Source organism: Furipterus horrens, unplaced genomic scaffold, assembly GCF_987537825.1.
Source record: "Furipterus horrens unplaced genomic scaffold, mFurHor1.1.pri manual_scaffold_1, whole genome shotgun sequence".
In the NCBI taxonomy this organism is placed as follows: domain Eukaryota; kingdom Metazoa; phylum Chordata; class Mammalia; order Chiroptera; family Furipteridae; genus Furipterus; species Furipterus horrens.
This window is the reverse complement of record NW_028327171.1, coordinates 54,778,125-54,803,217: the sequence shown is the minus strand read 5'-3', so window position 1 is coordinate 54,803,217 and position 25,093 is coordinate 54,778,125. Positions and strand designations below refer to the sequence as shown.

General features: G+C 38.6%; 1 protein-coding gene across 1 annotated transcript in view; it reads left to right on the top strand.

Annotated features, from left to right (window-relative positions):
* Positions 1-25,093, top strand: part of PCOLCE2 (procollagen C-endopeptidase enhancer 2) — a 63,041-nt gene that overhangs the window by 21,949 nt on the left and 15,999 nt on the right. The window contains exons 3-5 of the mRNA XM_090275579.1: positions 9,803-10,058; positions 16,424-16,548; positions 17,549-17,685. Of these exons, the coding sequence (XP_090131705.1) occupies positions 9,803-10,058; positions 16,424-16,548; positions 17,549-17,685 (518 nt within the window). The remainder of the gene's footprint in view (positions 1-9,802; positions 10,059-16,423; positions 16,549-17,548; positions 17,686-25,093) is intronic.

Below are 25,093 nucleotides of genomic sequence, written 5' to 3'. Positions count from 1 at the left end.
ATCTTGATCTAATGAGAGTTCTAGTAAAAGGGAACAGATAATATGGGAGCAAAAGGAATTATCAAAGAAATAATACTCAGTACAATCAATGGCAGAAGACATACGCCAAGGAGCATCTTTGTTCAAAAACCGGCAAGTTTCTGGAGGAGGGAAATCATATGGAAAAGGAAAAGAACATCAGCCTATCAGAAGCTGAAAGGCTGTGCAACAATGCCTTTAAAAATGTGATGCCAGTTATTATAAAGCTACAATTCTGTACCCTGTCAAACTGGCAGACAAGTGTGAGCACAGAATAAAGATGTTTTTATATATACAGCACTTTAAAAATTTTATCTCTGTATACCCTTTGTGATAAAACTGCAAAAGGATGAGCTCCAGCAAAATGAAGGAATAAAGCAAGCAAGAAAAAAAGATAAAGGAGCCCTTGGGAATTCCCAAGTTGATGGAGAAGCAAGTCCCAGCCCATCAGCTGTGCAGCAGCCTCAGGAGTAGCCAGCCCAGGCTAGACAGACAGAGGACCACAGGATGGAGGGCTCCAGAGTGGAACTGATAACAAGCCAGTGCCTGTTCATTATTGAGAGGGGTTTTAGTGATAGGACTATAAAAAACTAAGAAAACTTAAAGAACAGGGCAACTATTAGCCCTAGCAAAAACAACACATAATGTAAAAAAAAAAAAGTAACAGGTTAGCTCAGTAGAGAGTAATATTTATGTGGTCACAGTAATGCAAATCCTGAATACTGATATAACCAGAATTTTGATGGGGGAATAGGAGAAATAATGGTAAGCAAAAAGATAAAATTTTAAAGGAGTAAATCAAGAAGTAGTAGTACAACATGTTACTAAGAAACAAGGAGAGCCCTGGCTGCTGTGGCTCAGTGGATTGAATGTTGGCCTGCAAACCAAGTGTCGCTGGTTCAATTCCCAGTCAGAGCACATGACTAGGTTGCAGGCTAGGTCCCCAGTTGGGGGCGTGTGATAGGCAACCGCACATTGATGTTTCTCTCCCTCTCATTCTCCTTTCCCCTCTCTCTAAAAACATAAATAAAATAAAATAAAGTAACCTTGTTAAAAATTTTAAAAAGAAAGAAAGAAAGAAACAAGGAGGTAACTTCCAAACAAAACAGTCAAAAGACTAAAACTGGTTGCCTCCAAGGAGTGGGTATCAGGGGTTGGGAGGAAGGGCAAGGAGTTATTTTCAATTACAGCCTGGTAGTGCTATTTTAGATTATAAACTATGGATGTTAATTTTTTGATATAAGAATTAGGTTTAAAAACAATTTTAGTCCTCTTGTTAGAAAGCCAATGTGCCCATGTAAACGCTGTTCCTTAAGAGAACACTGGCTGCTCACATTTGCATTTGTTCTAATTTAAATGTGCTTATTACTTTACTGTGGTTTCTCTCATCCCAGAAGGGAAAGGCTTTTTGTTTCGGTCCTAAATATATATATACATTTGTGTTTCTGAACCACTACATATTTCCCAGATGAAATTACAGATTATGAAAGCATTTTCTTGAAAATGTCATTTCAGATTTTTTCTTAGATCATTGCATAGACATCAGCTTTAAAACTTTCCAAATATCATACTCATGTGTCATTGAGAAGAAAACATGGGCGTCGTAGGACAAAAGGCCCCTAGCTGGCTTTGGTGTCTGTTCTCATCAAGCCTTGCTCTCAGACAACATGTACATGTGGCTTTTCCTCCAAGAATCTCCACCAATCTTGTTTGTCCTGAGCTCTATTATGTTGACAGCTTCTCAAGAATTGAAAGAATATCCAAAAATGACTTAAGTCTTCATTCCATTTTTTAAAGATGAGAATAAATTGGCTAGCTTTAATTTCCATGACCTATCTGCAGTCTTCAACCATGAGACACAATTAAGAAAAGGAAATGAATATCCTTACTTTTAAAAAATTATAATCCTGTACATGCAGATTGAGTGATTATAACAGCCAACTACTTGGGATGGATGTTTGTACAAACTTTTGGTGCCGTCTCTCATGTGTCTCATTGTGGCCCCAGCTTGTCCTGGGGGAGTCATAATAGTGGTGCTAGAGGCTCCTTTCACACTTTTGCACGGACCATCAAAATTGCAGCATGTACCTTGGTGATACTGAATTTTCTCACTTTTGCTATTGCTCCAAATAGTTTGTTGTCATTCTTGCTAGTGACACAGCCTGAGATTGTGTCTGCTTTGGGGTGGCCATATTACACTTCTAATGTAGAACTTATAAGCACCAAAAACACTGAGGATATCTCTACAGTTGCCTGTCACAGAGCTGCTGGGTAAGGATTACTGGTGAATGTCACTATCCATTTGTTAACCAGAGTAATTAACACAAAGTGCAAAACAAAGAACCCATAAACATCAGTGGCCCTCACAGCAAACAGGGCAGCTGGCTGGCTGTCCTGTGTAGCTCTCCTTGGAGCATTAACTCCTGTGTAGGTCAGGTGTCTCCTAGGACCCCCTTGTTTCCTCCACTGAATCCCCCCCTCAGAGCATAAAGAGAATTCCAAAAAGATTGCACAGAACAGTTTATGGGTAGGCCCGGAGGTATGTGCGTCACTTCTGCCTACAGTCTTTTCACCAGGACTTAGTCCCAGGGCCCCAGACTAACTAAAAGGGAAGCTGGCTAACATTGACTTCCTGTGTGCCCAGGGAAAGAGGAAACAAAATTAATGAACCTGCCCTGAGTCTCTGCCATAGTCAGGACATGAAAAACACGGTGGGGTAGAAGTCAGAAGACGTGGCCTCTGCCACTGACTTGCCAGGTGGCTTTAAGTAAGTCATTATAACCATTCTGAGCTGTTTCTTCCTTCCCATAAGGGTGCTAATGCTGCCTGCCTTGCGCTTGTGAGTTTACATTGTTATATATCATAAATGTAGGTGCTAGTAATAGGAATTGTGGCCCACACTTTTTTTTTTTGAAAATAAGGATCCCAGTCATTTATTCAATAACTGCTTTTGAACCCCTATAACAGTCGGGCATTGGACTAGCTATAGACAAGCTCTGATCTCTGGAACTTGCATTCTGGTGGAGACACAGGTGATAAAGAATCTGTGGAGAAATAACATGGTTCACATGACCTAATGCAGCCAAAGGGCTCAGGATAGGCCTCTCTAGAAAGGTGACACTTGAGCCAAGACCTAACTGATAAGGTAAGAGCAGACAGGTGAATATCAGGGAGCATAGTGTGCCAAGCAGAGGAACCGTAGTGTGCAAAGGCCCTGAGGTGGAAAACCAGCTTGGGGAGTTTCTTGAACAGCACAAATGTTGTGTGAGAGGGAAAGATGACGTTGGAGAGATGGTCAGGAGTCACATCATGCAGGACTTTAATATGTCTGGGCCTTAGTTTCCTCACCTGCAAATTCAAACTGGGGTAATAATATCAACTTCATAAGGTTGCTTGTAAGGGATAAAATGAAGTAATATGTATAAAGTGCTTAGAAAAATACCTGGCACCTGATGTACACTACCGAAGTGGGAGACTGTCAGTGAAGATTTTATTCCAAGTGCAATGGGAGAGTTTTGGACAGTTTTCAGCAGGGGGTATAACCGAGTCTCCACTGGTTTCCTCCCTCCTTCCAGACTGTCTTTCTTTTTTTTTTTTTTCTTTCTTTCTTTCTTTCTTTCTTTCTTTCTTTCTTTCTTTCTTCCTTTCTTTTTTCTTTCTTCTTTTTCCCTCCTTCCTTACTTCCTTCCTCCCTCTCTTTCTTCATTTCTTTCCTTATTTCTTCCTTTCTTTTTTCTTTCTTTCTTCCTTTCTTTCTTTGTTACAGGTGGAATGCCCTTCAAAAACTTAAAACATCACATGTAATTCCACTAATCAAAATGTTTTATTTCCAAACATTTATAAGATTCCATTTTTAGAAAGAGGAATATTTAAATACATATGAATAAGATCTTATAACCTTCTGATTTATCCCCCTCTTGACATATAGCCAAATACCTATTTACACATCCATTTTTTTAATCCTATTTTGAGGTATACGTGAGATGACTTGTGCATCAACACATGTCTTGAACTTCATGTATATAAAATGTGCCCTGCATTTTAGAACATGCTTACTTTCTCAAAGATCTCTTTGTAAAAGAGGGAAATCTTAGAAGATTAAAACAATGGCTTTGGAAACAATCAGATGGACTGTAGAAGTATCTTTTCACTCAGGTTAGTAAATGATGTGTTAGGGAGAAGAAACTACAGACACAGAGAAACGTTACCATTTCTACAGAAACCTACTCCTCCATACAGGGAAGCTGGCCTCATGTTTGCATTTTGCTCATAGTATCCTGAAAACACAAACCATCAGCTCAAAGTGCAGTCCCCAGTTTATTCCCAGGCAGCAGCTCCGGCATTGGCTTCAAGAGACTTGGCACATTAGCCTGTGACAGTAAGAACATCCCAGGGGCTATGGGGTGAGCTGAGGTCACTGTTGCAGCACTAGGCTTTAGTTCACATTGGACTTGGCTGTTGATTAAAAACAAAACAAACCATGAACATAGAATTGTTTTTCTACAGGCAGATAATGAATCCCCTGGTCAACATACTAATCTCACAAAACAGTAGCTTTGTCTAATTGCCATCAAAAAGCTTCTTAATTGAGTTTCTGTATTAAGTGTTAGCATTTACAGGTGATTTGCAATATAAAGTTTCTCAAAAGATACATATCTTCCATTTTGTAAGGAATGACTTAGAAAGGAGAGTGGCCTCCTGGAGCTCTGCTGCCAGACAGGGTTAAGAGCTCTTAGAACCCAGAGTGGAGCCACTGCCTCGTCCAGGATTTGTGCAAAGAAGCTGGTTTCTATTTAGCTCCTGATGATTAATACATTCAACAAATCTTGATGATGTGCCTTGAGACCACGCAGTGTCCAGAGGCTGGGGATGCAACAGGGAACGAGGCAGAAGAGATCCTTGTCTCCTAGAGGAAAAACTGACAGTGAGTAAGTTAGTGGGTTGAGCCCTCCCATGCTCAGAGGCCCGAGGGGCAGGCTGCCAACCTTGCAGAGTGGGAGGAGGGGACTGGGGATGCCTTCAGGAAGAGGTGATGTTGAAACTGACACCCAGAGCATGAGAGACGGAAGGGCAGAAGTGGGAACATGCTAAGCAGAAGGAATAGCTTGTAAAGACCCTGTGTAATTTTGTTTTTATTTTTATTTTTCCTTCTCCCCCTTCTCTTCTTCACCCAGAAAATTCATGAATGTCAGGTTGTAGAGTGATACAGCATTATCCCATTTTCATTAATTTTTAAAATACAATATTCTTTGCATTGATACACACACATATATAAAAGTATTTTGATTGCTACGGAAGGAAACTTACTAAATTTGTGACAGTGGTTGTTTATGAGAAAGAAAGGAGAAAGGGTGGCCTGGAATGTGGACAAAGAAAACCTAATTTTATCTGAAAAATTTTTATTTATTTTATTAAAGGAGACTTTAAAAACATGCTGACAAAATGTTAACTAATCAATTCTGGGTTGTTGGTGCCCAGGTGTTTGTTATATTGCTGTATATATCTATATATATTTCTGTATTTTCAAGATATTCTGAATGCCTTGGTTGAGTTGGTTAGGAGTCGTCCCACAAACCAAAAGGTCACTGGTTCAATTCCTGGTCAGAGCACATGCCTATGTTGCAGGTTTGGTCCCTGGTTGGGGTGCCTACGGAAGGCGACCAATCAATGTTTTTGTCTCACATCAATATTTCTCTCCCTTTCTTTCTCCCCCACTTCTCCTCTCTCTAAAATCAAAAATAAAAATAAAAAAGTAATTAAAAAACATATGCTTAACAAAGAAAAATCAAGGATACAGACTTGATTCTTCAAGTGCAAGGGTCATCTTCAGAGAATATGCTTTCCAAAGTCCTTTAGAGTGACCGTACAGGGGATGTTAGCAAAGTTCACATGACAGGCATCAGACAGTCTTGGTTACACACATTAGTATGAAGAACAGCTGCCGTGTGACAGTGAAGTGTTGCATTGTGCATCTCACTTGCTATAGAATTTCTATTTGGCCTTTAGAGCAAGATGGGTTTGTCTCTGGTTACAGCAGACCCATAGCTGGTACAGCTCTCCTCTGCATGCTTCTTCCGAAGAGTTATTGCTGGGGTTGTCGGGATCATCATGTTTTCAAAATTGCAATGATGTAACCCAGTTTCTATTGCTGAACATATTGCGTCTCATTCCCAGAGAAGCATCACCTTTTTATTGCAGTGGGGCCAAGTAAAGGACTTCCGAGAAGGAATGACTTATCCCGGGGAGATGAGTGTCCAAAGCCTATATCCATTTCAACAGCTGGATTACAGGAATAAATCAACAGAATTTTCGTAGTGTCAAAGAACTGAGAACTTAGCAATTAAACAAGACGGTGCCACCCTAACATCCATCCCCTGGCCCCCTTGCAGTCATCTAAAGACCTCAGGAAAGTCTTCTTCTCTTCTTGTAAATTTTAGCTCCTGGCTCTCTCTCACTGTCTTCAACATTCCTCCTTGTCATGAATTCAGAGTAATTTCAATATCTGCCTGGATGATCCTTTTGAATCTTTAACCTCCTCTCCTCCAAAGAGCTTATCCTTCATCATTCCTCAGCCATCCACTTCCATTGTCATTGTCTTTGCCTCCACCACAGTCTAGGTGGTTACTGTCCTCACCTCACTGCATCCTGATTTCTATCCTGGCAAAGCTTGAATTGCATGGTGGGTCTTTATGGTTATTCCCCTGCCTACATCCTCAGCTCTTGGCCCTCCCTTCTTCCATAGTCCTTACTTAGCAAACACACCTCCCTCTTGGTCGCCAACCTACCACGGCTTAAATCCAACTCTCTGCCTGCTCTGCACCCCCACCTGGGGACCTGAATGTGGCATAGCAGCCCTACTATATTTTCCTAGTCCATGTACACACCTTCTCCTCTGTTCTCAAACTCCCAAAGCTGCCCTTACATCCACTCTTGCTGCTGATGACCTTCTTTTCTATTTCACTAAGAAAAGAAAAGATATCAGAAGAAAAGTTTCATATGCTCTCACAACCTCACCTACTAAGCTGCATGCATCTGCCTTCCCTCCTCTCATGTTACTAAGGCTGCCTCCTCCATCTGTGCCTTAGATCAAATCTCCCCCTGCCTGCTCAGCATTTCAGCAGCAATTCTCCCTCTCTCCTACTTCGTCAGTTTTGCCCTCTCTACAAAATTATTTCTGTTGGATACAAACATGCCTTAATGTAGTGCACTGTAAAATCCGGTCTTGACCGCACATCCCCTTCTAGTAACCCCCATATTACTCTGATGATCCTTCCAGCAGAACTCCTTGAAAGGTTTGTCTATATTCATTATCACCAATTCCTCTCACTCCATTTTCACTTTGATCCTTCTCTTACTGGGCTTTCTCCCTATGCTCTCAAAACACAGCTTTGTCAGAGTAACCAGTAGCATGTGGTTGCTAAACTCAGTGACCATTTCTCAATCCTCATCTTCCTCTTGACCCTCATCACTTGGCTTCCAGGTACCATCTTCTAGTTGCCTTCTCCTTACTGACTCAGCCTCTGTTGTGGTTTGACCTTATTGTGAATAACTGATGACATTGTAGTGAGGGCCCCAGGGCTCTATTCTTAGACCTCATCCTCCTTTTTAAAAAATCTACACTCATCTCTGGGTGGAGAGTCTTATAGCTATGAATTAACTTCCATAATGTTTATCAATACACTTATACCAATAGTCATTATTCATGCAAGGACAATCCAAGTTAATTTAGTTCAACCTGTTTTCCTTGGCTGGGAATTTTTCAATAATTCATAGACAGCTTGTTTATATTTAAGGTTACAGATGGTATCATATTTTCCACAATAGAGATTACATGCAACAAAACAAAAGAAAACAAAAAACAAACAAAAAAACAAGGAAGTTCTATAACTGATAGTTCAGTGAGAATGTTTAAAAATTAAATTGCATTTACTGATATCAGTTTATTAGACTGTGGCTTTGGAAATATTGATGTCCACACCGTTAAGATAAGCTCCTAGCAGTATCTTCAAATAATTAAAAATAGATTGTCCTCATGGCCCAGCAATTCCATTTCTGGGAATTTATCCGAAGAAACCCAAAACACTTAATTCGAAAGAATATATGCACTCCTATGTTCATTGCAGCATATTTACAACAGCCAACCTATGGAAGCAGCCCAAGTGCCCATCAATAGAAGAGTGGATAACAAAGCTATGGTACATATATACAGTGGACTATTACCTGACCTTAAAAAAAGAAGGAAATCTTAACTTTTGCAACAGCATGGATGGACCTAGATGGTATTATGCACAGTGAAACAAGTCAGTCAGGGATAGATAAATACCATATGATTTCACTCATATGTGGAATCTAAAAACAAAATTGAAACAGAATCATAAACACAGAGAGAAAACTGGAAATTGCCAGAGGAGAGGGGGTTTTTGGGACTGGGTGAAAGGGGTGAAGAGATTAAGTACAAATTGGCAGTTATAAAGTAGTCCTGGGGATGTAAAGTACTGCACAGGGAATATAGTCAATAATATTGTGATAACTAGGTATGGTGCCAGTTGGGTACTGGAAATATTGAGGGAACACTCTGTAAAGTATATGACTGTCTAACCACTATGCTGCACACTGGAAACCAATACAAAATGAAATTGGAAGGAAAAAAAATAAGCTCCTAACAACTAGAATGCAACCATGGCAGAACAAAAATATTCCCCTTCTTGTGCCTACTCCATTACTGTTTCTACATTGGAATGGGTATGTGATTGACACAAATGTTAAACAGCACTGAAACACTTCCTCTTATCATAAAAATAAAATTCATGGCACTGCACTCACCAACATGGTGAAGCCATGTTTATGGTAAAGCATCTATTGACTCTTGAGTCTGTGATAGTTACTTAAAATGAATATAATTGTAAAGATGAAATAAATATGATCAAGACTTCATGACTAAACTAATGAAGAAATTAAAAGATGGTGTGAACTAGGGTAGAAATAAGGCTTCTGTAAGAATTCTGTCAAATGCTTTTGCAGTCATTTTTTCCCTACCTATTCAGGAAACAAGGAGGGAAGAATCATAAGAATTATATGGGGAAATTATGAAGCAAGGTTCATGAGAAAGAGAAAATTCATCTTTTCCATCAGTGCATTGTGTTTTAATGCTACCTGGTATATAAAGTTTTCACCTAGAAAAAAAAAAAAAAAAAAAAACACCTTAGTTACTTTAAGAAGAGAATGTTCAACTGTTACTGAGTTAATGTAACCAGTATGTGTACATAGTTGATCTGAACTTTTCAGTACCCAAAGTGAATTATCTATAAATTAGCTGCGCAATTGTCAAATAATCATTGCAGTTTTAACTTGTTAGAAATATTCTATATATTGAGATTGTCCCATTGTATTATTTGTGAGAAATGACATTTCAAATGTTTCTTTGCCAAGCAGTACCTCTGGGTGCCTTCGTGTTTTAGAATATTCAAATGTGTGCTAAGGTCCTGTCAGGACTAGTATTCTTTGTAAGTAATGACATAAATTAATAAGACTGGCCCAATATTTTGAAGCTTTGTTGAGATAAATTTCCTAGGAATAACACTGTTGTACCCTAGAGAATTGTGGAATTTGTCAAATATAATACTTACATTTTATTAAGAGTATCTTTTCTGGCTTAGTTTAGGTTTAAGGGATGAAAAAGTACCATCTTGGATATTATACTTTTATTTGCTCACTTTAGTAATTGGCTGAATGTGAAGGGCTCAGGCAGTTTTCATGACACAGTTTTCCAATTGGTTTTTGGCAGGTTCCCAAGGGAAAAGTCGTAGTTCTCAATTTCCGATACATAGACCTGGAGAGTGACAACCTGTGCCGCTATGACTTTGTGGATGTGTACAGTGGCCACAGCAATGGCCAGCGCATCGGGCGCTTCTGCGGCACATTCCGGCCTGCAGCCCTAGTATCCAGTGGCAACAAGATGATGGTGCAGATGATTTCTGATGCTAACACAGCTGGGAATGGCTTCATGGCCACATTCTCAGCCGCCGAACCGAATGAAAGAGGTATTGTTTCCACATCATGGCCATTACAGCAGTAAGGGTGGCTCATGGTTATTGAAGGTCTACTGGGTATGAGGCACTGTTCTAGGCACTTGATATGTATTTACTGCTTTAACTTAAAGTTTAAGAAAAGTTCTTCTCAACAAAGAGCCACAAAAGCACCGAGACCATAAAAAAATCATATCTTTTTTTTAGAAGCCCATATATATTCTTTTAAAAATTCAAATATAGAAATTCATGGAGTAAAACTGGGAAGTTTGCACACACATATACACATATAGATATAGAAACATGCCCATCTCCTGATTGTTGTCCCCTCTTAGAAACTGCCATAGCTGGTGGTTCTCATACCTTTCTATGTTCACACACACACACAAACACACACACACACACTCTGCAATAGCTTTTTAAAAATTTAAGTGGGATCATGATGCATTCATTTTGTTTATCAACTTTCTCTTTTCATTTAACACTATGTGTTGTGGTATTTTCATGTCAGTACATGTAAGCTCCCAAGGATAGAAACCTCTACTCTTGAAAGTTAACAGCAGAGGGCAGGATCTGTTGAGTTTGCAACCTTCTGCCAGAGGGCACACCCTAATCTGCTCTTGCTTTGGCCTATTGTGCAACATTACTGTTTTGGAATGTCATAGGACAGAATGTGGAGCTGACAGAGCAGCCAGAATGTTTGGAGGAAATCCTGGCTGGGAACTACAGAGGAATTGAGACCCAAAGTATACACATAAAACCCACCCTAATCTTTGGCAAACAACTAAATTCTACATATATGGGGGAGAGCTCAGTTGGCCTGGCACAAAAGCATCAGCTGGAAGATGAAAGAACTGACAGACACTATGGCTGCTGCCCATTGCCAGACATATTTTGAGCTTGGGTTAAATGGCAGCTAGAACAAAAATTATTTTTCATGGGAACACAACAGAATCTAGAGTCTCTATCATTCATAATGTCCACTATCCAGTCATATTATGAAACCAGAAAAGTGTGTCTATATTCAAGAAAAAAAGCAATCAATAAAAAATGACCCTGAGACAACTCAGCTGTTTCAATTAGCAGACAGCACTTTAAAACAGCTATTAGAAATATGTTTAAAACTTAAAGGGAAATATATGTATAATAAATAAACAGACTGAGAATCTCAGAAGAGAAATAGTAACTATAAAAAAGAATAAAATGGTAATTCTAAAACTGAAAGATACAGAATTTGAAAATTTTAAATTTACCTTATGGGTTTACAATCAGATTGGAGATTATAGAAGAGTCACTGAATCTTGATAGAAATGATCTAATCTAAGGAACCAGGAGGGAAAATATTAATGAGAAAGAGCCCTCAACACCAGTGAGACAATAGCAAGTGGTCTTACACATGTGTGATTTGTATACCAGAGAATAAGAGAGTGATAACAGTAGAGAAAAAATATCTGAAGAAATAATGGCTTGAGGCTACCAAACTTTAGGGTAGCACATCGATTTATAGACCAAGATCAACAGAGCAAATAGAAAATTAAATTATAGAGATCTAAAGATAAAAAGATTATCTTAAAATCAATCAGATAAAAACCAAATTACACACAAGGAAAAGGTGGTATAAATTATGACTTTCTTTGAATTAGAAACAATGGAGGCCAGAGAAAGTGGAATAGCATGTTTAATGTGCTGGAATAAAAATGTCAATCTAGAATTCTATAGCCAGTCTTCAGAAATGAAAGCAAAATAAAGACATTTTCAGATAAACTCTCACATCACAAAAAATATTAAAAGAAATTCCTCAAGTTAAAGGGAAATGACTCCACAGGATAAAATGAAGGTAATCGAAGGATTGAAGGCCACTGGAGATGGTAAATAGAAAAGACTACATATTATTTTATTTTCTTCTCTTAATTTCTTTACATGTATCTGTTCAAAACAAAACAAAAACTTACACTGTTGTGGAATGTATAATGTATATGTATAATGTGTGTTCTATACATGTATATATATGACATTAGAACAAAGGATGGAAAGGTAAATGGAACTCCACTGTTGCACATATGCATATATGTATATAATACGTGAAAAATACAATATTGACTTTAGAAAGATTGCGATAAGCTAAAGATTAAAATACAGAATTAATATTATTCAACTAACCAAAGGAGGCAGGAAAGGAAGAACAAATGAAACAAAAGAAAGGTGAGATTAATAGAACAAAATAGTAAATGGTACACTAAACTCAAGCGTATTAACAAATACATTAAATTCAAAGGATTAAATATTCCAGTAATAAGACAGTAATTATTAAAGCAGATGAAATAGGAAATTCCAACGCTATGTGGTATTCAAGAAAGAGCTTGAAATACAAAATCAAGATGACTTCCAGTCAAGATGGAGGCATAGGTAGACACATTTTGCCTTCTTTTGCAACCATAGAAATAATTACAACTAGATCTCAAATAACACCCAGAACCATCAGTAAATCAAGTTGTATGGAATCCTGACAGCCAAGGATTTAAAGAAGCCACATTCATCCAGACATGTAGGAGGGGTGGAGTCACAGAGATGGGCAGAGAGGTGTGGTGGCATGGTGTAGTGCAGACAGGCAGCTGCAGAATGGATGATCCCCTGTTCATCTATGGTGGATGAAAAATAGGAGGGATACATTGGGAGCGAGATAAATGCCTCCTGGCTATAAAAGCCAGTGGGGGTTGGGGCGGTGGAAGAAACTGCTGGATTTCCAGGAGACTAGGCTTAAAGGGCCCTCATGGACTTAGAACATATGCAAACCCACCCACCCTGGGCTGCACCACCAGGGCAATGGCTGGAAGGATGCCAGTCACACTTGGGAAGTGGGTGAAATGACTGGAAATGGGGCAAGTGCCAGGTAAACCTCCAGAAGTAGGCAGTGGCACAGTCCCCTCTTGGAGCCCTCCCCCTACAGATCTACAAAGTGATAAAGCGGGTTGCCCATCTTGGTGGTTCCCAAAGGCTCTGCCCCACACAATTTACCAGTGCCTTTTCTACAATAGGTCACAGCACTAAGGGGGTCAAAGCAGCTCTACCCAATACAGAGAAACAAACACAGGGAGGCTGCCAAATTGAAAAGACAAAGATTATGGCTCAAATGAAAGAACAGAACAAAACCCCAGAAAAAGAACTAAACAAAATGGAGATAACCAACCTATCAATTATAGAGTTCAAAACACTGGTGATCAGGATGCTCAAAGAATTCATTGAGTATGGCAACAACATAAAGAAAGAAGTTAAGGTTATATTAAGCAAAATAAATGAAAATCTATAGGGGAGCCATCAGTGAAGGGGAGGAAGCTGGGGTTCAAACTGATAATTCAGAACATAAGGAAGAAATAAGCATTCAACAAGAGCAGCAAGAGGAAAAAATAATTCAGGAAAGTGAGGGTAGTATTAGGACCCTCTGGGACATCTCCAAACATACCAACATCTGAATCATATGGGTGCCGGAAGGATAAGAGGAAGAGTGAGAAACTGAAAACTTATGTGAAAAAAATAATGATAGAAAACGTCCCTAATTTGGTGAAGGAAGACATACAAGTTCAGGAAGCACAGAGAGTCCCAAACAAGTTGGACCCAAAGTGGACCAGACCAAGACACATCATAATTAAAATTCCAAAGATTCAAGATAAAGAGAGAATCTTAAAAGCAGCAAGAGAAAAAGCAGAGAGTTACCTACAAAGGAGTTCCCTTAAGACTGACTGTTAGCTGATCTTTCAAAAGAAACTTTGCAGGCTAGGAGGAACTGGCAAGAAGGATTCAAAGTGATGAAAAGCAAGGACCTACAACCTAGATTATTCTATCCAGCAAAGCCATCATTTAGAATGGAAGGGCAGATAAAGTGCTTCCCAGACAAGGTAAAGCTAAAGGAGTTCATCATCACCAAGCCATTATTATATGAAATTCTAAAGAAAATTATATAAGAAAAAGAAGATCAAAACTGTGAACATTAAAATGACAATAAATTCACAGCTATCAATAAGTGAATCTAAATATCAAACTAAGCAAACAAGCAGAACAGAAACAGAATCATAAATTTGGAGATCTGGCAGGGGGAAGGGGGAGAACAGGGGGAAAGGTGCAGGGATTAAGAAATACAGATTGATAGGTACAAAATAAACAGGGGGATGTTAAGAATAGTATAGGAAATGGAGAAGCCAAAGAACTTATATGCACAATCCATGGACATGAACTAAGGGGGTAGAGCTGGAGGACGGGGTGGGAGTACTGGCTGGAGGGAGACAAGGGGGGGAAATTGGGACAACTGTAAATGCTTAATCAATAAAATGCCTTTAAAAAAAGAAATACAAAGTAAAAATTGGTGGTGTATGAGAGGATGGAAAAATATGTACCATACAAACATCATTCAAATTAAAACCAATACTTACAAAAAGACATTGTTACAAAGATGAAAAGGCAACCTACAGAATGGAAGAAAACATTCACAAAAATATCTAAGAAAGGACTTTTATTCAGAATAAACTAAAACCTCATACAACTCAGCAATAAAAAGATAAAGACCCCAATAAATGTAAAAAAGTACCAACACTTGAACAGACACTTCACAAAGGAAGATATATGAATAGCTGCTAAGTACATGAAAAACTACTCAGCGTCATTAGTTAACAGGGAAATGCAAATTAAAACTACATTGAAATATCGGTACATACCCACCAGATTGTATGAAACATCAAATGGTGGCAAAGATGTAATGCAACCAAAGTGCTCACACCCTGAGAGGTGTAAAATGCTACAACCACTTGAGAAATTTTTTCAGTAGTTTTACATGAAGTTAAACATCTACATCTACTCTTGGCTCAACAATTGCACTCCTGGGTATTTATGCAAAAGTATTGAAAATACATTCCACAAAGAGATTTGTACAAAAATGTTTCTAGCAGCTTATTCACCCAATGATGCAAACTGAAAACATCCAACTGCATGTCCACAGGGAAATGGGTAAACAAATGGGAGTGATTCCATACACTGGAATACTGCTCAGCTATATAAAGGAACAGATTACCAGCACACACAGCAGCATGAATGAATATCAGCTGTTGTGCTAAGCAGGGAAAACCAGACACAGAAAAGTAGGCACTATATGATGTCCTTTACTTGGAGGTCTAGAGTAAAACTAATGTCAGGTGGAATTGTTCAGAAAAGTGGTGTGGAGAGTCAGCAGATTGATACAGGGAAGGGATACAGGAATTTTGTGGGAAATGGATTCTCTATTGTCATAAGAGTATGGTTTCCATGGGTGTATCTAGTTTTCAAAAATTTACAGCAAAGTTTGTGCATCTCAAAGAGTATATAAATTTCCCCAAACCTGTAAATTAATAATAAGCAGGGGATTGGATAAGGGTATTGATAACAACAATAGTAGGTTGATGCTAATTAATTGTTGCCACTGGGTGATGGATACATAGAAGTTCATTATATTATATTTATTTTGTATATGCTTGAAATATTTTGTGAATAAAAAGTTTTAGAAATCATTTCAACCTCAATTTTAAAAATACATTTTCATAAATTTAGAGATTTTTTTTAAGAATGATCATCTGTGTTAAAGAAACAGTTCACTAAACCATATTAATTTTTACTTTCAATTCAATTTCTTTGTTAAATTTAAGTAAAAATCAAATTTAGAACTTTGTATTAAAATACCTTTCTGAAATTGTTAATGTTAGCCTATCAACCCATATGCACAGAGATGTCTGAAATAATGTTTGTAAAGTATTAACTGTGGTTAGATTTAGGTGGTAGTATCTGGGGTAAGTTTTTACTTTCTTCTTTATGCTTTTCTGTATTGCTGAAATTTTATAAACATGTATTGTTTTTACAAACACAAATTATTCTTAAAATTATTAAAAATATATATAACATATAAAGTGTTTTAAGTAATAAGAGTTTTCTATACCAACTAATTCAAATTTTGTCCATGGCATGGATTTTAACCCTACTTATAAATACCCCTGCCTTGGGGGGTTCTTAACATCTATGTCATTTGTTAAACCTGCATGATTTCTGAATGAGTGCATGCCCAAATGTTTTGTCTTTACTTCTCTGAAAAAATGGAAGAAAGAAAAGAAGCTATGGCCCTGACTCCACTTCTTTACTCTCTTGTGTTGATGTGATATGTCAAGTAACAGAGATCACTTGGATGTGTGTGTGTGTAGAGGAGACTGTGTGACCATTTTTAAGAGAAAATTTAAGAGCTTCCATCATTGTCTTTACTATACTACCACCTAATATTCCAAATTCCGAATCTCCTCATGGTTGCATTGCAATAACTTCTATGAGGATATAAACTTGGATTTTTTTTTTTTTATATTTAATAACTTCAGGGGATCAGTATTGTGGAGGACGCCTTGAAAGACCTTCCGGCTCTTTTAAAACCCCCAACTGGCCAGACCGTGATTACCCTGCAGGAGTCACTTGTTTGTGGCACATTGTAGCCCCAAAGAATCAGGTGAGATTCCCTGAAACTGTGAAGAAAATACTCATGTGTGAATTGTCTAGACAGTGTGAGGGGCCCAACTCTCAAGAGCTACTAATACAGGGCAAGGGAGGTGCTGCTGGACATACGGAGACTCAGATTCAAACTGCCTTTGCACTATTTGACTTGCAAAGTCATGGATTCTGTTTCCTATTCCATAATTGCAGCTTTCAAAACAGGTTTTGAAATATAAATGGTAAGCAAATCTCATGTGAGATTGTTTAACCCTATGGAAGATATTATAACCAGCAACCGCTAATTATGGGAAGATAAAAATCCCCAAAGACCTGTATGTCCATTTCAGGCTAGCCTTTGCTCACATGGCAAACCCATCACATCCTCAAAATAGTCATCCAGTTACCAAATCGAAAACTGCCTGACTGCTTCACTTTGACAACACCAATGCAAACACGCCATATCTTCTATTCAAAGGACAGGCGGTCTGTTGTAAAAGCTAGTTGTTTTTTAAAATTGAATTTGTGCAGATTTCCCACAAATAAGTTTATTCATTGCTGCACAATAGTCATCAGAGAAGGTCTGTGTTCCAGTGCTCAGTAGTTTGTGGTGATATGAATTTGTGCCTTTTCTGGGACCCACGTTCACATGTTAATTGCAGGACAAATCTTAGCCTGGAAATAAACCAAGCCTACTTTGTGGACTTTTGAAAATAACTTATCCCATATTTTTGTAGCTGTAAATGAACAGAGCTCCTAAGTGGACGATCCTAAGTAAGGTTGATCTGGGATTGAAATAATCTTTTGGGATGATTAAAAATTAAAGCAAAAGGATAGCACAAGAAATATGAATACCATAGAAAAAATATGAAAACAAGCAAGAATAATTTAAACCACAATGAATACATTTTTACAAAGGAAAATCATGGCACCCTCCAAATCTGGGGAGAGGAAGAATTCCATTTGAGGATATTCAGCGATGCTATTTTGACCCTTCTAATGTTGTGCTTTCACTAAAGCTTATAGAACTAAAGTTTGAGAAGTTTGATGTTGAGCGCGATAACTACTGCCGGTATGATTATGTGGCTGTGTTTAATGGCGGAGAAGTCAACGATGCTAAAAGAATTGGGAAGTATTGTGGTGATAGTCCACCTGCGTAAGTAGCACGTTTTGTTTTATGAATATATTAGAGGCCCTAAACGTGTTTCTTATCCAGTTGCTCAATTATATTTTATTTTCTGAAAGATTTTATGTTGTTTTGTTCACAAATTCCTGGGTTCCATAGCAGTGGAACCAACACAAAGAGTAGGCAACCTTTACAAGTGCAGAGAGGCCTAGACAGCCAAATAGATAAACAGAAGCAGAGTTGGTGATGCTCCAGGGGCAGATGCTGAGTCAGATGCGTGGGTGTGTCACTGGTCTGCAAAGGTGAGGTCAAGCATTAGAGTGAATGGGAAAAATTCTGAGAAAAAAACAGGGGCTACTTACTGGGGATGCAGACAAGGAAACCAGGAAGCTTATGACAGATCCAGGTGATTTTACCTAATCAGGTCTTGGCCTGGATCTTTTGGAGCCTTGTGGCTCCTCCTCACATTTTTTTGCTCAGATTTTTGGTGAGTGAACCTGAAAGGTACTTATCAGAACATTTATGGAGTGATGAGCTCTGCCACTTACTAGCTGTGCGACTCTGGGCACATTACTTAACTCCTCTATGCTGTATTTTGTTGCAACAGATGACTGGGTTTCGGTGCAAGGTATTTCACACCTTCATATACAAGACTGGGCAAAGCGACAACTGCAATTACTAAAGCTCGCCATCAAAGTCACCATTCTGCCAAAGTAAACACCCTTTCCCACTCTGTTGCCTAAGCGTAATAGGATTATATACATCACCTGCTTTTACATAATTTCTATGGTTTCCACAGACACATTTCAGTTAAAGTTTTTTTTTCAATTTAAATTCATTTATATTCAAGTTTGATAATAACTAAGAATTTTTAATGCATTCAAGTTAGTTATAATTCAAACATTAGCATATCCAAATTTGACTTCATAGATGAATGTGTTGAAGAAAGGCGCATTTCTAACTTAAAGAAGAGTCCCTTATGTTCTCTTCCCATGGCTGCTGCAACAAATTACACATGAAGTGGCTGCAAACAACACATTTGTTCTCTCCCAGTTCTAGAGGGCAGGAGTTCAGAATCTGTCTTGCTGGGCTGACATCAGTGTCAGCAAGGGCTGGTTCCTTCTGGACTGGATGCTCAGAGGGGAGAATCGTTTCCTGGCCTTTTTCACCTTCTAGAGGCTGCCTGCATTCCTCACGGGGGCTGCTGCCTCAGCTGGGCTCCTTCCTCCATCTCTGCAGCACGTCGCTCCTATCACGGCTCGGTCATCATACTCCTCTCTGGTCTCAACCTTCCTCTTACAAGGATACTTGTGGTTACGTTTAGAGCCCACCTAGTCAATCTAGGATGCTCTCCCATTCTCAAGATGCTTAATTTAATCTTCTCTGCAAAGCCCTTTGCATATAAAGTAACACAGTCACAAATTCCAGGGATTCGAATGTGGACATTTCAGAGCCATTATTCCACCTATCACACCCCCCTGAGCTCCTCCTTTTCTCCCTGAACTTCTCCTTTACCCAGTAGTCCTCTTTTTCTCCTTCTGCAGCTTTGCCTCCTTTTTTGTTCCTCCCCTGTAACCTATAAACTTAAATTCTCCCAAATTAAAAAAACAAAACAAGGCAAACAAAAAAGAAACAACAACTTCCTGTCAACTCTGCTCCAGCTTTTTCTGCCATGTCTCTTTCTCTTCAGAGCTAAATATTTAAAAAAATAATTTCAAGTTTCATTTTCTAGAAATATGGTAAATAAGCTACCCTTTGAAACCATCCCCGAATAAATACCAAACAATGTTCCTAAAGTAAAAAAAAAAAAGAAGAAGAAGAAGTTAAAGCATTGCAGAGTTGGCAAAATCATCCAAGGTCATAAGGATGAGAAGGCCAAATACAGAGAGATAAACAAGTACTGTATTTGAAGGTGGCAGGTTTCTTCTGGACGTGTGCCAGTTTTTGATGACCTAGAACTTCATTTTTAACAGACCATACTTGGGAACAGAAGACAAAGCTCAGGGTCCCAGCAAAAGAGAAGATTGGATCAAAGACCACAGCATAAATAAGGAACCTATAGAAAGTGACAAGCGTGATTGAACTCATTTTCCCCATGACCCAGGGAGGTAGTAAGGAAAATTGGCTGTTTTGGGAAAAAGAGGTTTCTTTGAGAATCCCTAACCAAAAGACAGTCCATATGTGAGTTTGGGGTTACAAGCTAAACTACTTGACTGTTCAGAAAAGACGCAGTCAGGAATTTAGTTTAAAGAGTTTCCAAGCTGGCCTTGGCTGGTGTGGCTCAGATGGTGTAACCAAAGGTTGTGGATTCAATTCCCAGTCCGGGTGCATGCCTAGGTTGCAGGTTCCATCACCATTCTGGGAAACCAATCAATGTTCTTCTCTCTCCCTTCCTCTCTATCTAAAAGCAATGAAAAAAATGTACTCAAGTGTGCTCACAGGGGCTGACAGAAGAAAACCAAATTCTCTCTGAAAGAATGAATCTTAACTTATCTTTAAGAATACCTATAAATAAAGTTGTAAGAAACATAATTTCCCAATCAAAAGAATCATGAAACACAAATGAAAAGCCAACTAAACAAGAATCAGCAGAAATAAATAGTACAATCAGACCCATAGAGGACACATATAGTAAAATTATGATATGTAGAATGTGAAATATATATGCTTAAAGAAATTCATGCAAAATATATTAATTGAGGGTCTACAAAGTGCAGGCTATTGAAAATACAACAAGAAACAAGAGACTTTCAGAAATGTTCAAACAGATTTAACAGAGAGCTTCATAGAATTTCCAGAACTGAGACATATAATAATTTAAACAAAAGATTTAATATATGTGTTAAATGATGAGATTTAATATATGTGTTAAATGATGAGGAAGAGTTAGAGAACTGAGAAATAGATGTGAAATAATTATTTGGGATATAGTACAAAGAGACAAATATATGGAAAATATAAAGGAGAGTTAAAGAGTCACAGAGGCTGGAGTGAAAGGATCTTACACACTTAATATACATTTAATCAGAGTTCCCTAATAAAACATAGAGAATGTAGGAAATTTAATGTTTGAAGAAATAAAAGCTGAGATTTTTCCAATGTAGATGAAAGATATCAATCATCAGATTCAAGAACTCAATAAATACTAAGCACTATATATATTAATATATCCATTCCTATGTGTATTATAATAAAATCACAGAACAGCACAAAGATGTTAAAAACAGCCAGAGAGAAAAGACAGATTATCACAAAGGAAAGACAATAACAACTGACTTCTCGATAGCAACAATGGAAGACAGAAGATCTTAGAAGAATATCTTCAAAGTACTGTGACAAAATAACTGTCAAGCTCAAATGATGAAAAAACTCTCTTTTGTGAAATGTGGGTGAAATAAAGACCTTTTCAGTTAAACAAGAGGTGAAAGAGTGTATTACCAACAGACCCTAAACAAAGAAACTTCATTATGAACTTCAGACAGAAAGATAATGATCACAGAATAAAGGACTGAGATGCAGGAAGAAACACTGAACAAAGATATTGGTAATGAGAGTCGAAGGATTCTGAGGTCCTTGTGTTATTTGACAGTAGAATGAAGATATTAAACTTTATAATATGCTGAAGTAAATATGGATGTTAAATTTAGGGTAACCTCTACAAAAGGTGGAAGTCTTTAACTTCCAAGACAGTGCAGGAAAAATATGAAATGAGAAAAAAGAAAAAGAAAAAGAGAAACATAAGTGGTCAAGATGGAGGTGTAGGTAAATGCAGCTCGCCTCATGGCACAACCACAGCAAAATTACAGCTAAACTATAGAAAAACTATCATTCAGAACCATCCGAAAACCAAGCTATATGGAAATCCAACAACTAAGGAATTAAAGAAACCACATTCCTCCAGACAGGTAGGAGGGGCAGAGGGGCAGAGGCTCAGAGACACAGAAAGGGCTGGTCCCAAACCTACATGTGGTAGGTATAAAACAGAGAGATATCTCGGGAGCAAAGGATCCCAGCCCCACACTAGACTGTGGAGGTTACTGAATCCGCAGTCCCCCAATCATGGATGAAGAAATTGACACAGAGACAAATGACCTGGGGAGGAAGAAGAGAGTGCCCCGGGGGGGGGGGGGGGGTTGTCACTCCTGATCTTCTTCTCAACAGAGCGTTTATTGAGTTAGCTATGCACAGAAATGCTTGGCTTGCAAAAGCAGCCCTCCACCTAACCATAAAGAGGATTATCAAAGAGGAACCTAGATCAATACATTGTAATAATCTGTTAGACTTTCTGGGGTCAGAGCACATTGCAAAAGATTAGATTGTACTCCTTGAGTTAAGCATTCTGTTGATAGTAAACATCCTACTGATACAGATCTAAAGCTAGGTAAAGCAGGAAAGGCCTCAAAAGATACATGCATTCCTATTTCTTCCCCTCAGTGTGTGACCAGTGGTGTGGTATTTGGAACATGCCACCAGCTACTTCCCATTTTGGGGCCTAGCTTGTGCAGCAGTTACAATTCCCTATACCACACAAAACAGTCTCCTACACTAGACCACCCAGCCCAGGGTTCCAGTGCCAAGGAAGATAAGTTCCCATAACTTCTGGCTGTAAAAACCTGTGGGGGTTGGGTCGGCAGAAGAAACTATGGGATCTTAGGCAGCTCCTCTTTGAAGGCCCCACACAACGACTTACTCAGACTCACTCCCTGTGAGCTCCAGCAGCAGGGCAGCACTTGAAGGGCACTAGTAGCATACGAGAAGGAACTGAAGTGTCTGGCATCAGGGCCAGAACTGGAGAACAGCTTCTCCCAGACAGAACTGCAGATAGTGACCATTGTTCTTATTCTGAGCACTCCCCCTCACAGAGCCACAGTGCGGTGGCACCATATCTAAGCTTCCATCAACCTGGCTCACACAGTTAGCCCCTCCCTGACTATTACCTAAGGGTCCAATTTAGGAACTTACCCAAGCTTCAGGCTCCTAACAGTGGATTTTCCATATGAAGAGCTGGGCTAGGTGCAGGCTTCAGACCTTCTTAAATCAGTTCAAACAAGCAACAGCTGAGCCCAGCCCTTGTACCTCCTGCTGAGTGGCCCCAACCAGGCACTAGCAGCAGCCATCTGCAGATTGCTATATAGCTTACACAAAGGGGCCCCAGACAGAACACAGGGGGTAACTGACCTTGGCCTGCACCACATGGGAAACCCCAGAGCCTGCACACCCACTAAACAGTTATAGACCATGTCAGAGCACCACCACCACCACCCCCATCTCCACAAGCAACAGAGGGAGGTGGTGGTTGCTTGCCAGTGGTCACAGACAGCCTACCAGCTGCCTAGCCTAGGTAAATCCCTCCCATTAATCTGCTGACAACAATCAAGACTCAACTACAAGAGGATGGAGTACTCAGCGCACAGAGAGGGTGCACCTCGAGTACCCAGCTTGTGGGGTAGGGGAGGTTGTACCATGAGACCCTACAGGACACCTACTACATTATGCCAAAGAAGCTCTACTTAATACATAGAAACAAACACAGGAGGCTGCCAAAATGAGGAGACAAAGAAATATGACCCAAATGAAAGAACAGAACAAAACTTCAGAAAAAGAATTAAACAAAATGGAGACAAGCAATCTGTCAGATGCAGAGTTCAAAACACTGGTTATAAGGATGCTCAAGGAACTCAGTGAGTACTTCAACAGCATAAAAATAATCCAATCAGAAATTAAGAATACACTAACTGAAATAAAGAACAAATAACAGGGAATCAATAGCAGAGTGGATGAAGCTCAGAATCAAATCAATGATTTGGAAGGTAAGGAAGAAAAAGACATCCAATCAGTACTGCAAGAAGAAAACAAAAGAATCCTGAAAAACAAGAATAGTGTAAGAGGTCTCTGGAAAAATTCCAACAGTCACATCATAGGGGCTCCAGAAGGAGAAGAGAAAGAGCAAGAAATTGGAAATTAGAAAAAATTATAAAAATTCCCTAATTTGGCAAAGGAAGTAGCCATAGAAGTCCAGGAAACACAGAGAGTCCCACACAAGATGGACCCAAAGAGCACCATCCCAAGACACATCATAATTAAAATGCCAAATATTAAAGATAGACTCTTCAGAGCAATAAGAGAAAAGCAGAGTTACCTATGAAGGAGTTCCCATAAGACTATCAGCTAATTTCTCAAAAGAAAGTTTGCAGGCTAGAAGGGATTAGCAAGGAGTATTCAAAGTGATGAAAAGCAAGGACCTACAACTGAGAATACTCTACCCACCAAAGCTATCATTTATTATCATTATCATGGAAGGGCAGATAAAGTGCTTCCCAGACAAGGTAAAGCTAAAGGAGTTCATTATCACCAAGCCATTATTATATGAAATGTTAAAAGGACTTATTTAAGAAAAAGAAGATCAAAACTATGAACATTAAAATGACAATAATACCTATCAACAATTGCCTCTAAAAAACAAACTAAGCAAACAAGCAGGACAGAAACAGAATCATAGATATGGAGAACTTGGGAGGGTGGCCACTTGGGTGGGGGAGTCTGAGGGAATGGGGAAAAGGTGAAAGGATTAAGAGGTACAAATTGGTAGGTACAGAATAGGCAGGGGATGTTAAGAGCAACTATAGAAAATGGACTATCCAAAGAATGTATATTCATGACCCATGGACATAAACAAAGGAGGGGGGATCACTGGAGGGAGTGGGGGGGGGTGGTCCTGGATGGAGGGGGCAAAGGGAGAAAAATTGGGACTACTATAATAGTATAATCAATAAAAAGAAACATAAAAAAAAAAAGGCAGGCCAAATAAAAAGCACAGAATAGGAGGGTAGAGATATTCTCTAGATATATCTGTAATAAATATAAATGCAAATGTATAAAATCATTAATGAAAACATAAAGACTCTTAGACTGGATAACAGAGAAAAGATTCAGTTATGTGCTGTTAATAAAACTCATCTCCATAAAATAAGAACACAGAGCATTTGAGAATACAAGATAGAAAAGATATTGAAAGCAAAATCTAATTGAAAGAAAACTGGCATTACTTTATTGATATAATAAAAAGGTTGTAAGCAGAAAGTATTACTAGAAATAGTTACTATATAATGATAAAAGGTGCAATTTATAAGAAAGATATAATAATTGTAAACTGGTATGCATGTCAAAAATATATAAAGCAAAAAAAATAAATGAATAAAAAAGATCTACAAAGTCCATTATTATAGTAGAAGATTTTAAACACATCTCTTTCAATAACTGACAGATTAACTGTGAATTGCAGTAAAATGGAAGATTAGGATGCAGAAGATTATAAAACAACTAACAGGCTTGTTCTAACGGATAGAGAACATTGCATCCAACAATATGAGAAAATACTTTTTTTTCAAGTAAAAATGGACACGACTTGGGGTAGTGAACACACAGTACAATATACAGA